At 42.7% G+C, this 13,887-nt stretch overlaps 1 protein-coding gene across 1 annotated transcript; it reads left to right on the forward strand.

Moving 5' to 3' along the window:
- The first annotated feature begins 8,539 nt into the window (after nt 1-8,539).
- Nucleotides 8,540-12,372, forward strand: LOC136463219 (probable inactive nicotinamidase At3g16190). The gene is made up of 5 exons (XM_066462236.1): nt 8,540-8,608; nt 8,712-8,831; nt 11,149-11,380; nt 11,735-11,851; nt 12,022-12,372. The coding sequence occupies exons 1-5, from the start codon at nt 8,555-8,557 to the stop codon at nt 12,084-12,086; spliced, it is 588 nt and encodes a 195-aa protein (XP_066318333.1). The 5' UTR covers nt 8,540-8,554; the 3' UTR covers nt 12,087-12,372.
- The last annotated feature ends 1,515 nt before the right edge of the window (nt 12,373-13,887 follow it).

Raw genomic sequence — 13,887 nt, forward strand, 5'->3', positions numbered from 1 at the left:
GGTGATGCACAAGAAGATGAGGACGTGTCTGAATAGGAACTTCGAAAGAAGCATCCAATCACTATAAGGCCAATTTATATTCCGATGAAAGACGTCTTATCGGTGCACAAGTGGTATGCCTATGACCAGTTCAAGCCTAAGAACCAAGTTAAAAAAAATCCCAACACAGGCTTCTGAGGAGGCCGTCACTAGCAAAGTCCACCAAACAGCAAAGCAGTATCCAAATGTTGATGCCATCAAATTGTCAAAGGATTGCTCGAAAACATATGAAAGAGGCAAGCCATTCCTACCAAACCGGGACATACAGCGCCTACCACTTGGAATGAGAAGGTTCCATGATTGGTACTTGCATGTTCTCCTAATGAGCATAGACCTCGTATAAGCATGCTTCCCCACAGGCATATTTGGAAGCCCAGCTGAGAAAATTATATTTGACTTCAATGACATGCAAACATGCTTTCACCTTGGAGCAATAGAAATGAATCTAATTCGCACGTGGTGCCTGTAAGTCATTGCCCTCCCGATATGATATGAATGTAATCTTTGGATTTTGTTGTAACTAACCCATGTCGTGATTTATAGAATGCAAGTGCACATTGTAAAACAAATGCCAAGTGTGAAAGTTGGGTATATAGACCCTTAAGCTATAGCACAAATAAATTTTAATTACCCTAGACAGTGGAAACTGGATGCCAAAGAGCTAGCTGCTTGAAAGACCCTTCGGGAGAAAGAGGATATCCGTGTGAAGGAACTAACTCAAGAGTCCCTTAAGGTTTTGACATACATTGCCCTGGCTTTTAAAAATCTCCAACAGCACTCTACTATATGACTACCATACAACTTCGAGTAAGTTCAACTCTATACTTAAAGCTTTGTTAGATATATTTTATTCGATGCAAAAGAGCTTATCTAGTTCTATGATTAAATCCTTACAGCAACCACTGGATTTATATAGGCGTCGATGTTGGGAGGAGCATGACATGGGTCTTTGATTCAATAGATAGGGACCCGGTGACATACAAAGACTTCATATCGATTCTCAAGATGTATACATATCGACAATCCTCATTAGCTTATATGTTTGTATATATACTTGTAACGTTCACTTTTGGATACTAACAAGTTGTATTTGCTAAAATAATTCGAACAGGGCATTCAGGTTCTATGTCAATCAACATCACAGAAAGGCATGATCCAGTAAGGAAGGAAATGCTGGCTATAAAAACACTATGTACGGTAAGTGTAACTTTAGTACTCTATTACATGGTTGTCAAAAAAGCATTACTTAACATTTCCATATGTAAAACACACAGTGCCCTAAGCAGAAGCCTGTGAGTGTACATTGTGGATACTATGTATGTTCTATGATGAGTAACACCGGTGCCTACAGGAGACACCTCTTAAGGGTAAGTTTGAACCTATTCACCCGTAGTATAAAAACTTCGCACATGATATGAAATACTAAACCAAAACTTGTTCTCTTGTAGTGGAAAGAAGAGAAAGAAATGAAAAGAGACCCATACAAGGATGACCAACTCTTAGAGCTCGTCGGCAACCTTTGCAACTTCATATTGGACCAGATTATACATGTCAAAGGCACCTACCATGACTGAGATTCTGACTTAGGTAGAAATATTCAGTACCAATACCTTCGTGAGACTGAAAGGCTAGCTCTAGGCCGTTGATAACATTGTGTATGGAATTTAACATTGGTCTTACCTTGTGGGATGGTTTGGACTTGTGGAACGAATTAGACTTGTGAATTATATCTATTTAATGATGGATTGTATATATTCTTGTGAATTTGACTTGTAATGATAGTTTATATAATGCTCTTGTGCTTGTGGTCAGATTTGAATTATATATGTTCTGGTCAGATTTGAATTATATATGCATATATATATTTATGTTCTGGTTGAATTTGAATTATTAATTTGAATTTTTTTGGTGAAAAAATATACTGTAGGGGCGGTTCTAGACTGAACCGCCCCTACAAACAGGTATTATAGGGGCGGCTGGTACTACGGCCGCCCCTACAAATCGATTTTGCAGGGCCCTACAAATCGATTTGTAGGGGCGACTGATAACACTAGCCGTCTCTACAAAACAATTTGTAGGGGCGGTCTAGGCCCTACAAATGTATGATTTGTGCATAATTATACGAAGGTGTTCTACCAAACGTTTTTTTCTAACCAGTGAAGTCGGAGCCAAACAGAGGTGCTTCGTTAGAGAAACCGTAATTGAAGCTATTTTAGCTAGAGTTAGAGCTGTACCGAGCCCTAACTTGTTGACTTGTTGTGGTGCCTTGAAGTACTGCATGCGTGTGGTTGGCAGGCCGTTGTCAGTGCAAGCAAGTCTGATTGAGTTACAACCGACGATGGGGACGAGTTGAGGGGGAGACAGGTCGTTTAAGGCATCTTATCTTACCTTTCAAAAGAGCGAGATGGATATGACTTTTCTCGCTCCTTCGTCTCTGTCGTTTGGAACCAAATGGAATCCAAATTCCATCCAAATGAACTATCAGTGACAGACAAAGTGACCACTTTTGGGGCTAGATAGCAGCGAGTGAGGTCTAGTAATGTCGCTGTGATCTGCAAGCGTTAAGTTGTGAGTTGTGACCTCGCTTTCCTTTTCACCGTTCACCGTACCTCCTTTAATTAATTACTTATTACTTTTTTTTGGTTAGGTGATGTAAATACATACTTAGCATATATTGCCCAAGGTGATCTGATTCTATGGCCCTGGTAGTAAATACGCAGTGCGAGTAAATTAAAAGTATAAGAACAAACCTTGTGTCATGCATGATGCGTGTGTGTGCATGTTAACATCAGATATATAGAACCCACGACGGCTATTGAAACAAATTACTGTAATTACCTGAAGTAATAAAGTACGTAAATCATCAATCTCCCACATGGCCACATGTGACACTTGTCTTTCCTCCAGCTGGTTGCTTTCCCAGGACGATGGCAATCTCGTACATAAGGGCGTCCTCAACCTTAACTTTCAAATAGCTAGCTAGATTAGGCTTAGAAATAAAAAAAAAAAACACTGTAGTGGAGAGTTATTTGAACTGTGAGAGAGTTGTTTCTAGGAGGCCGTGCTAGACTAGCTATTTGAGAGTCGCTGCCTATTTGATCTCTCTCCGATAGCCAATATAATTCTTCCTAGACTAGCTATTTGGAACCATTGGAACGCCCTATTGGTCCGGATGTTAGCGGGTGCTAAGGACTAGGGCTCTGTTCAACAGGATTTATTGCTATTGTGGCTGATTTATAGGACTGATTTGTCGTGAGAGAAAAACATTGTTCTATAACTGAAAAAGTAGGGCTGATTCTGACTTATAAACTCAAGCGAACAGAGCCTAGGACTGTTGTTTTACCTACCCCACAGGGCACGGGCTATGATTGAGCCTTTATATCTCATCATTGTTGAAACACATAATTTTGCCATTACATACGTCTTTACAATATTAACCAAGGAAACTGATTTTATGATTCTATTATTAAGTAGTCATCTAAATTATTATGTAGTCATCTATGTTTTTATGATTTTTATGTTTCCAATGTTATGACTACGATTTTACCTAAAAACCTCTAGTCCTATTTAGAATCTACAATTTTGACAACCTTACTTCCTCTCTCTCTCTCCTAAATCATTACATCATATATGTTTCCAACTACCTAGTACTTCCTCCATTTCAAGTTATAAGATGTTTTAATATTTTTAGATATATTTTTTGCGTGTAGATATATAGTAAAAACAATGTATCTTGAAAAATTAAAGCATCTTATAATTTAGAATCAGCATGTATTTTCTTTGAGACCTGGAGGTGTGCGTGATGAACTAGGGTGCACAATTTTGCATGTTATCAAGCATTGTCGGTGTGGGCTTTATGGTGGCCGGGTTTTTCCTCCTTCGTGTTATTCCCCAATGCAATGGCATCCGTATATACTCCTTCTGTCACTTGTTGACTTCTGTCCCTCTCATGCTACTCATCACTGCACTAGCAGACCTCGCTTTCAATTCCTTTTTGCAGTTCAGCTTTTGTTTGGCAGGGTATCAATCTGTTATTGGATTTCACCGAGGAATTTATCTAAGCGATTGCTTCATACTTTGCGACGATGAAGATATAAGCTTAAAAAAGTTTTTCAAATGGATCGCTTGTTATTTTCTCTAAAAGGATATAGCTAGATCATTACAAGCAACATATATAACCGTTCACAGGGAATGCAGAGATCAAATAACAAACTCGGTTGAAAATATATGTTACTTCTAAAAATATGAGCAAGTATGGTTTTTTATCAAGCTACCACTATAGTGTACGCTCTATGATGGCAAACACTTGTTTTATAGATATGATATCTCTAATTAGGTCTAACCCAACAACAATTACAAGAACCAAATATATCGATGCGTGCAGCCAGGAGTCTAAGGACCATAGAAAGCATCATTGATTTTCCAATGATGTATACATAGTAATGAAGGTTATTATTGAGCTACAGTGCGCATACTGTATGATTGGACAAGAGAGCAAATGCCAAACACAAAAATAGAGAATCCCGACTACTTCAATACATATTTGGTCATTATCTTTCTTCTTCATTCTTTGTCATTGTCCCTTTTTGTCGTCACTTGTGACTTTTCTTGTTGCAACTCTCTGTCTCATTTTGCAATCTTGTCTCACCCACCGATATATTCTTGTTCGTCACTATATATACAACCTCAACAACTATTGACCCTACAATGCACTACCACATGAGCATATCATGTGCAACATATAGAAGTGCATCTTGTAGCATCTTTTGCAGAAACCAAACCACCGGTTTCATTAGGACATACTAATAAATGCTCTCTTGAGAGGGACTCCTTCAGATACACACACTTTGGGTTGCCTATCGTCTGTGCGGGCCAGCTGGGCGCCTCCTCATGCCATAGAGATGAGAGAAGAACATCACACAAAGGTCGAAAAAGGAGAGAATTCTTATTTGCCCCTGAATTTTAATCATCTTCCTTTCTCGGCCTACAAAAAAAATTTACTTCTTTATTTGGCCCAAGGTTTTTTCCCTTAATATGGCCTTACCATGAGGTTGGTCCATCTCTTCCATGAGTTGCTTGTCGGGTTAATAGGGAATGTATCAAAAAATGCTCTTTAAGATAAGATTATATTGGAGACCGAACGCAACACCGCCGAAAATTGATTTTCTTGGGACGAACCATGGAGCTTCACTACTAGTGAGTTTCTCCTAGGATTAAATAAAAAAATCTTTTTCTATCTTTTAAAGGCAATTTTCTATAAATGGACCGTATTACCAATCGTCTCTACAAATTAATTTGTAGAGGCGATAAAAAACACCAACTGCCACTACAAATTGGTTTCTAGAGTCGGGTGCATACCTACCTCTAGAAATCTAGATGCCCTTGAGTAGAGAAGGTTGCTACAACCATCTCTATAAATGAATAACTTTTTTTTCTTTTTTCTCGATCGGGTCTTTTGCCCATTTTTCATTAAGAGGAAAGGCCAAAAGAAAGGCCAAAACACGGATACAAAGGACTCACAAGTAATCCTTGGATTACCCGTGGAATCCCCAAGACACAAACAAACAGCAAGATAACACGAGGGAGGACCACCACCACACTACACCAACAAACTATGCCTGCAAAAAAAATACATCCGCGCAATGGTTGTCAACAGAGGGGGTGAAGCCGTGGTGTCAAAGCATCCACCGGTAGAATTCGCAAGTGACCAGGTAGCCACTTCAAAGAAGAGGACGTATCCACCATCGACCAGGTAGCCACTGCGGCGAAGAAGACGACTGCAGCAACACCAACACCCGCGGTGGACGGACCAAAGCGGAGCGAAAGCAAAAGCACAGGCAAGCATAGCACAAGCAAGGAGCGGCTCGGACCCAACACCACAGACCTAACCGACTGGACCTACAAAAAAGGTTCAACGCAAAGGCTGCTCACTCAGAAGACGAAGCCACGGTGGCAAGGCAACCACCGAAATGAACCATGATAACACCGACAACAGCGACCAGGTAGCCACCGTGAACACCTGAACGACCATTAGCAACTTCAATAGCAACCAGGTAGTCGCTGTGGACTGCACGACTGCGGCATTAACATCAACAACGACCAGGTAGCCACTGTGAACCGCCGAGCAACTGTAGTGGCACATCAACTGAGGCAGAGTAGACCTATGCGAAAAGAAGAGTGAAGCACACGCGGACATAGAACGATGAGGGCCGACTCCGGCGAATGGCGCGGTGGGAATAAGTGGAGTGCAGCAAAGGACTGGCGCGTCCATTACTTGGATGTTAAATCGGCCTTCCTCAACGGTGAGCTGGCAGAGACGGTCTTCGTCGGGCAACCTCCAGGTTTCGCCATCAAGGGAGAGGAGCATAGGGTGCTCCGACTGCGCAAGGCGCTCTACGGGCTGCGGTAGGCCCCACGAGCGTGGAACGCCAAGCTTGATGCCACGCTAGGCGAGCTTGGGTTCACGAGGTGCATAACCGAGCACGCGCTCTACACGCGGCGACGGGGGAAGGAGGAGCTCATCGTCGGCGTGTATGTGAACGACTTGATCATCACCGGCGCGCGCACGGAGGACATCAACGGCTTCAAGCGCGAGATGGCAGCTCGTTTTTGAATGAGCGATCTCGGCGCACTCTCCTACTACCTCGGCATCGAGGTGAGACAGGGGAAGGAGGAACTTAGCTCGGTCAGAGCGCGTATGCCTCGAAGCTATTAGAGAGGAGCGGCATGGCTGAGTGCAAGCCATGCGTGACTCCGATGGAGGAGCGACTGAAGCTGATGAAGGCCAGCACCGCGGCGAAGGTGGATGCAACACTTTACCGGAGCATCGTCGGTGGTCTACGCTATCTAGTCCACATGAGGCCGGACATTGCGTTCGTCGTGGGCTACGTCAGTCGCTTCATGGAGGATCTCAGAGAGGATCACTGGGCTGCAGTAAAGCGGCTACTACGCTACGTTAAGGGGACGGTGGATCAGGGGATCATCTTTTCCAAGACCGGTGGCAGTAGGCTGTAGCTCACTGTGTTCAGCGATGCAGACATGGCGGGGGACATCGACGGACAACGGAGCACCTCTGGTTTGCTCGTCTTCCTCGGGTCGGTTCCAATTTCATGGTTGTCGCTGAAATAGAAGGTGGTGACGCTATCTACGTGTGAGGCAGAAGACGTAGCGGCGGCCACAGCGGCGTGCCAAGTTGTGTGGCTGTGCCATCTACTGGGCGAGCTGACCGGCGTGGAAGCTCACCCACCAGCACTGATGGTGGACAACTAGCCCGCCATCGCCATCGCGAAGAATCCGGTTCTGCACGACCGGAGCAAACACATCGACGTGAAGTTTCACTTTCTCAGGGACTGTGTCGATGGAGGGCAGATCGTCATCAAGTTCGTTGAAACTGGTCGACAACTCACGGACGTCCTCACCAAGCCGCTCGGACGTCTTCGACTCACGGAGCTGAAGGAGATGATCGGTATGGAGGGGGTACACGGGATATCAGTAGGTTTATGGGAAGAATTGTTAGAATAAACTACTGCTTCCTTATGTGAACACACAGCAAGGAAAGACGGCACCGAAAAGGCCCCCTGCTGTGGTACTATAGCCGCTGTAGAGGCAGGCGCCGAACGGTTCACCTGCCGCACTGTAGCCACATGCAGGGACAGACGCAGAAGTCAGTCCTGCTGTGTTATCTAGTCACTGTTGCAGCAGGGCAGCTGTACTAGGACTAGAAGGATAGAGTTGTATAAATAGACTGTCACGGCAACTCAGTAAAGAGAGTTCAGATTTACCATCTCCCATACAGGGCTTCGGCCAACGCTGGTGTCTTATACTATGTGTGTATGCTCTGTTCTCCCTCTTCTTCAACCTCTGGCCATAGTGTGTGGGGACGGACAACGCTTGTTTGTGGTCGGCTTAGCTAGTGGGTGCTCGATAACACTAGCGGGTGCTTGGCAAGACTGGTGAGTGATTCACTCACCTGAACCGGTGATTCTGTGGGCTAACAAGATGTAAGTCTAGGGATAATTGGATTAATCATGTTAAATCGAGTATCCATTAAATGAAAACCGCTTGATTTAGCATAATTAATTGGAGGGTCCTCCCAGGAATTATATAACACGAGGCCCATAAGGCCGTAACTTTAAAAGATGTTGCCTCATATTACTTTGTAGCCAGTATAAATAGGAATATATCTCCGCCACCTTCCTACGGAGGTTATAGTAAGGATACGAGAAGGGTTTAAACGTGATCATTACTAAGGGAAAGTTAAGCAGTGCTGTCTATATCACTGTAACATTCTGTTGTCATGATTAATTGTTGCAAAAGAATCATGCTGTTTCTTTTTTACTTTTACCCTTTTTCTGTAGATAATTGTGGTTTATAAACTGTCATATTTTGCAGTTGCTGTCGTGTCGGCAGCAGGGCTTCTGCTCTCGCACTATATATGAATTCCTCCACCCCCTGAGAAGGCCCTGGTAGAGGCTCAGTCCCTGGAATCGAGAGTAGTTATCGCAGCTATATATCCATGGCGCCTACGACGATGTGGAGCGAGACTGCCATGCTCGTCATCGACATGCAGGTAATATCAGCTGGTTTGTGTGTTCAGCTGGTTCCATGGTCGATCTTTGGTTCGCGGTCTGCTGCTGGGATCTGATGGATGGCTCTATTGCTGTTGGCTGCAGAAGGAATTCGTGGATCCGGCAATGAGCAGCCCAGCGCTGCTGCCCGGCGGCGAGGCCATCATCCCTGCGGTCGCGGAGGCCGTCGCCATCGCTCGGGAGCGCGGCATCTTCATCGTCTGGGTTGGGTTTCTGTCGCTTAATAATGGATTGGCTCTATGCAAAAGGAGGCATCCTGATGAATTACTGATTTCTTGAGAAGAATCTTTTAATTACATCGTACTCCCTCCATTCCTAGATTTTGCTACACACTTAAATATACACTATATATGTTTAGATACATGGTTAAAGTAATATATCTAGAAATGTCAAACTATCTTATAATTTAGAATGAGGGGAGTATATGTTCTAACTAACTGTACCATAAGATAAGGTGATCGAGTTATAATAACTGCAATACTTCAGCTCTTATTTTACTGATCAGATCCTTTTTCTCTACAATTTTCGTGTTTTAAAATATGTATATACCATTGGCCTAGCTTTCTCTCTCGAAGAAAAGTCATATCAGCACCTGCCAACACCTAATAATACTAGTGATACTTACTCTAACAAACTGGCGACGACAGTCCACCGGAGGCTCGTCCATCCATGTCAGACAGAAAAAACCTGCGCTCTCTGATCTGTTTCTTTAAGTTGTGCTTTTAGCGGGGGCATTTCTCTCGCTATGTCTGATCCTCTTGAAACGTCACCGAAGGGGAAAAAATGTGTCTTCCTCCTCCGCTCACCTGCACCGCTCCGCCCCCTCATGGCGGCTGCCGCCGCCGCTCCTACCTCGAACCATCTCTTCCTCCAAGGCCCATTCCATGGAGGCAGCGTGGGGGCGCGGAGCAGTGCATGGCACCCACCCTATTGAGAATAAATGGTACCTGCACTCACGAAGATTTTCTTGGATCTACGCATGAGTTATTAACAAGAAACAGCTTAATAATATCACAAGACTCTCGTGATCCAATTGGGACATAATAGAACTTTCTTAGCCAAATGCACACTGAGGACCAAATAATTTATTCCACCACCAGAGGTCCCATCCAAATAGCGAAGCCAGGACCTAGATTTGGTTAGAGAGGGGACAAATGTCAATAGGAAAGAAATTCAGTATTTAATTATATATCATACGTTACAATGTGTAACAGAAAAGCAACAAATTAAAGTTAGAGAGTGGCCCCTTCCAGCGCCCAGGGTCCCATTCTTAATGAATTTAGTTCAGCAGTCCTTCACTACGAAGCTTCAATAAGGAACTTTACAACCAGCTTTTTACTCAAGTTTAGTACGTGCCTTATTAGTGGTAAGGTATAGTTTCCATTACTTCACTATGAATTATATATATTTACTACCTTAGTTCCCAAAAGTAGACCATTTTATTAGTTTTGTCGTCCTAAGTCAAAATTCTTTATTTTCATCAAATTTATAGAAAATATATATTAACATCCACAATGTATACCAAATAAATGCACTATAGCACAACATATTTTATGGTATATTTTTTTATAAACTTGAACAAAGTTAAATAAGTTTGACTTTGATGAAAATTGAAACAACCTATATCTAGAGTGTATTAAACTATATGACTATATGTTGCACTAAAGAACAAGGAAAAAGTTATTCCATTGAACTGTGTAAACAAAACCTCTTCCTCATTTGGATGTCAACATCTTTCACCAATTCTTGCAACAAATTTTCTTGGGTTTTCTAGACTCACAAAATTGAAGTCCCTTTTGTTTTCTGTTCTCTAGGAACAAACCAAGTTCAATGCAACAAATAACAAGATGCAAAATTGCAAAAACAATAATATGCATGGATATACAATTACTACTATGTGCGCTTGTCACTTTGTGTTCATTTTACCATGTTTTGGGATCAAATTCATCTTTAAACTGATTTGATCATTTGATTCACTTTCATATTTACCATTTCAAAAATTCTCAAATAAATATTGTTTAATTGGTGTGAAAGGTTTGTATATACTTGTCATCCAAAACTGTATCGGCTGAGAGGGTCTCCAACTGATTTGGGAGTTTCTGAATACGATTTGAAACCTTAATACAACCTATAATACATATTCCAATATAGTGAGATTGAATGTAAGTAAAAATTTAGTAAGGCCCATGCAAGATTTAGGAATAGAATACCACAAATGGAATTAGAAGTAGTATTTGATGAATAGGAAAATGGTATAAAAACATGGGCACATGGGACTGCCATGGAAAATGATAAGGATAAGGATAAGGATATGGATGTGCATGTGCTAGAAAAAAGATTGAATGAGGCAATAGGTGAAATATTTGTTTTTATTATTTTCATTTTATAAAATAGGGGGAAACCCTTGTTTAATCTTAGATTAACAAATTTTCTTTCAGGACTAATTGTTGTTGCATGCATGACTTGTTTCAATTGGTGGACGAAACATGGTACTGATTGAGACTAGTGAACTGCAATGTAGGTTGTGAGAGAGCATGACCCTACTGGAAGAGACGTTGAACTGTTTCGCAGGCATTTTTATTCCAGGGGGAATGGTCCGGCTGTAAAAGGTTCCAAAGGTGCAGAGCTGGCCGACGGGTTTGTTATCAAGGACGGGGAGTACAAGCTGGTGAAAGGAAGATTCAGCTCCTTCTTTGCCACCAACCTCGATTCTGTCCTCAAAACTTCAGGGATCAAGAACTTGGTTGTAACTGGTAAGAACTCATGATGCATGTAAATCTACCTATATACATATGTAAAAGTTGTTTTCTGTCTACTACCTATATACAGATGCAAAGTCGTTTAGCGAGCTATCCTATTCTGAAAGCCATTACTTTTTTTTTGAGGTTTCAATGCTAGTCTCCATTGTCCCATTCAGAACAAGCTGCATGCCTGCATGGTCATCTTAAACTGAACTTGTTAATTTTGTCGGAGGTTGTCGGAATTATTTGAGTTCATTTTGTTCAGCACTGCAACTTGTTAATCATCATCATTATTTTCTGGTTAACAGAGTTCAATACCACATGGTATCATTATTCAGTTATTTTATTTATGTATTTGTTTTTCAGGGGTCCAAACACCAAATTGCATCAGGCAGACTGTCTTCGATGCTGTCGCACTGGACTATGAGAAAGTTACGGTTATTACTGATGCTACAGCTGCTGCTAATCTAGAAATACATTTGGGTGAGTAACCATGCAAAGTGTTACACTCCGTAGCTTATTAATTGGCTACTTTAACTGTCATGGCTGTCACACCAGAATAATGAAAGAGTATACCGTTTGGTCACTCTTTAATCTGTTCGAATGTGATTGCTGGTGACTGAACTAAGGCATCTCTCCTATATGCTACTCAGCAAACATCAGGGATATGAAGAACATTGGAGTTGAAACACCAACCCTGGAAGAATGGCGTCGCTAGATTTGCTGGTACTTCAGTCTCAGCACCAAAAAGACATCACCGAGCCTACCAGATACTACTCACATCTCTTCTGGGAAAAAATATTCTTGGTTTTCTTCAATCTGATTGTGTGTAACAGTATTGCTGCCCGGATACTGTGCATCCTCTCAAAACTTGTAATAATCCCTAGCTCAGACAAATTCACTGTGTGCGGTAAATATTGTGATGTTGTTACCTATGATTTGTCTAAAACAGAGGAAATAAATTGTTTGGTATTATTAATCAGACTGAGGGAGACCTGAGGCACTCCATCAAGTTACAAATACTTGTGGCATTTGACTTTGTATGGTCTTATATGCATATCTTTGACCAGTACTTTCTTTAAAAAAATTTTGCTAAAATCTTTTTAAATTTATGAGGCGCCACAAGTATTTTTTAATACAACTCTACTTATGTGGCAAACTTCCTTTAGATGCCAAGGGGGTTCATTCTCGTGGTGGTGGGGAGTATTGTGAAGCTAGTGGATCTGCTTAGGGCTTGTTCGGTTGGTTGTTTCGGATTCATGGCCTGGAATTATTCCTGGCTGGAATGATCGTGTAATTTGTATAACAATTCATCAGCTGGATTGGTTCCTACCTCCATTCTGGAATAACTGAATGGCCCCTTAAAGTTATCGCAGTAGCCGCTGTCCCTAATAGTCATTCAGTTCTTTTATGGAACACTTATGGAATAATTCTTCAATATTAGAGTTGTTCTCATTTTGCAAGGCCAAAGAGCTCACAATTGAAAAGTTTTGACGACATCTAATTTACTAGATCTCTTCCACTAGCCACTATCAGGGCAATCCTTTCATCAATTTCTCATTCTGCAGCAAGTGTTACCCAGTTCTTTACCTCCACAGACGCATACAAGGTCCTGACTGGACACAGAGAATTGCCAGGCTCATACCAGTGGCTTTGGAAATCATCATGTCAACTAAAACATAAAACTTTCTTTTAGCTACTTGTTGGGTTGTGTGTTATGTGCCCAGTGGCCCAAAGGCCTATTTTTTCTCGAATACGCAAAAGGTTTGCGCATCATTGTATTAAGAAAGGATGGCCCAAAGGCTCGTTAACCATGTATTGCATATGCATTAGTGACCTAGTGTGCTAACTTCTAATCCTTAAAAAATGCTTGGAAAAATACTAATACACATGCACATGGGCGATACACTTTGTGGTTAGCAACTTGAAAGCAAGGGTGAAGTATTTGAGGAGATAGAAAAAGAAAAGGAGGCGAAGGTCAGTTACCGGACACTGGCTCTGCCAGGACCGGACCCTGACAGGCCGAGTCCGGTCAGTGGTTTTGACTGTGATTGAGAGGGCCAAGTGATGAATGGACCCGGCGCGGTGAAGGACCGGACCCACTGTGGTGCGTCCGGTCATGGCACACAGAGAGGCGTGGCTCTGGGTCCATGATCGGACCCTGCAGGGGTTGTGCGACCGGACGCTGGGCAGCCACTGTTGCCGCGTCCGGTCATTTCGGTTTGGCGCGTGAGCAAGTGACGTAGAGGGGGGCGGACTCAGGGCGCGTCAGGTCATCTATGACCGGACGCATCCGATCTTGAAAATTCCTCTCTGGATGCTTTCCAGAAATGACTGGACTCTGCGTGGTGGCTCGTCCAATCGTTTCTTCGTCGAGTCCGGTCACAACTTAACTACGCAAGCGATTGGCTAGTGACTGTTGGAGATGAGCGGCTGTGGTTCAAAGGGGTGCCACGTGGACGCCATGCGAGGACCTGACGCAAGCGACCGGACGCTGGGGTGCGTCCGGTCAGCGAGTC

Source organism: Miscanthus floridulus, chromosome 7, assembly GCF_019320115.1.
Source record: "Miscanthus floridulus cultivar M001 chromosome 7, ASM1932011v1, whole genome shotgun sequence".
In the NCBI taxonomy this organism is placed as follows: Eukaryota; Viridiplantae; Streptophyta; class Magnoliopsida; order Poales; family Poaceae; genus Miscanthus; species Miscanthus floridulus.

Coding starts and splice junctions, on each gene's coding strand:
- LOC136463219 (XM_066462236.1), top strand. CDS start 8,555: ATGGCGCCTACGACGATGTGGAGCGAGACTGCCATGCTCGTCATCGAC. Junction 8,832..11,148: donor GCGGCATCTTCATCGTCTGG/GTTGGGTTTCTG, acceptor ACTGCAATGTAG/GTTGTGAGAGAGCATGACCC. Junction 11,381..11,734: donor CAAGAACTTGGTTGTAACTG/GTAAGAACTCAT, acceptor TTTGTTTTTCAG/GGGTCCAAACACCAAATTGC.